This window comes from Brassica oleracea, chromosome C4, assembly GCF_000695525.1.
Source record: "Brassica oleracea var. oleracea cultivar TO1000 chromosome C4, BOL, whole genome shotgun sequence".
Lineage (NCBI taxonomy): Eukaryota > Viridiplantae > Streptophyta > Magnoliopsida > Brassicales > Brassicaceae > Brassica > Brassica oleracea.
Genome location: NC_027751.1, coordinates 39,672,550 through 39,673,516, shown reverse-complemented (window position 1 = coordinate 39,673,516; position 967 = coordinate 39,672,550). Strand labels below are relative to the sequence as shown.

The 967-nt window shown below is 36.7% G+C and overlaps 1 protein-coding gene across 1 annotated transcript in view; it reads left to right on the top strand.

The window, feature by feature from the left end:
* LOC106338872 overlaps nt 1-117 on the top strand; it is an 816-nt gene extending 699 nt beyond the window's left edge. Inside the window, exon 2 of the mRNA XM_013777749.1 lies at nt 60-117. Within this exon, the coding sequence (XP_013633203.1) occupies nt 60-117 (58 nt within the window). The remainder of the gene's footprint in view (nt 1-59) is intronic.
* The last annotated feature ends 850 nt before the right edge of the window (nt 118-967 follow it).

The following is a 967-nucleotide window of genomic DNA, read 5'->3' as shown; positions in this document are numbered from 1 at the left end:
ATTTGAAAGGAGAAACCGAACTTTATTGGATATGGTTTGTTCAATGATGAGTCATGCAGATTTTCCATTACCCCTTTGGGGACACACTCTAGAAACGTCTGCGTTTACGCTAAGTAAATGTCCATCAAAATCAGTCGAGAAGACACCATATGAGATGTGGACTGGAAAGGTTCCAAATTTGTCTTTTTCTCAAAATTTAGGGTTCTGATGCTTATGACAAACGTATGTTTACTGATAAGCTTGGACCCAAATATGACGATCATTACTTTATTGGTTGTCTTAAAGAAACCAAGGATTATTACTTTTACAACCCCACCGAGAACAAAGTGTTTGTTGCTCATAGTGGTGTTTTCTAGAGAGACATTTTCTTTCCAAGAAGAACAGATGGAGTAAAGTACAATTCGAAGGAGTTCGAGAAATGCATGAGGTTCTTTTTCTAAATGAAAGACATGGGACTAGCTGCTCATATTCTTGGAACAATAATCTATAGAGATAGATTAAATAAGCATATTGGATTATGTCAAGATACTTATATCGATAAGGTCTTGCACAGATTCAAAATGCATGATTTCAAGAAAGGCTTCTTACCAATGTCTCATGACATAACTCTCAGCAAGACTCAGTGTCCTTGTACACATGATGAGCAAGAGCACATGAGTAGAAACACATGTGCTTTGAGTATAAAAAGTAGATATACCATTCTGATCTAGGTGAAATTCACTGGACATAAGGTCAAGATTATCCTCAAGTATTTAAGAAATATAAGGATAAATTTGGTCTATGGAGAAAGTGACGAGCTTGCTGTAAGTGGTTACAGCGATGCCAGTTTTTCAAAATGACAAAGATGGTTTTTGATCACAAGTTGGTTTCATCTTTTGTTCTAATGGAGGAGCGGTGAGTTGGAAGAGTTCCAAGAAAAGCACCATAGCATAGTCTCAATGGATGCAAATGTTGTTGATCCATTGAC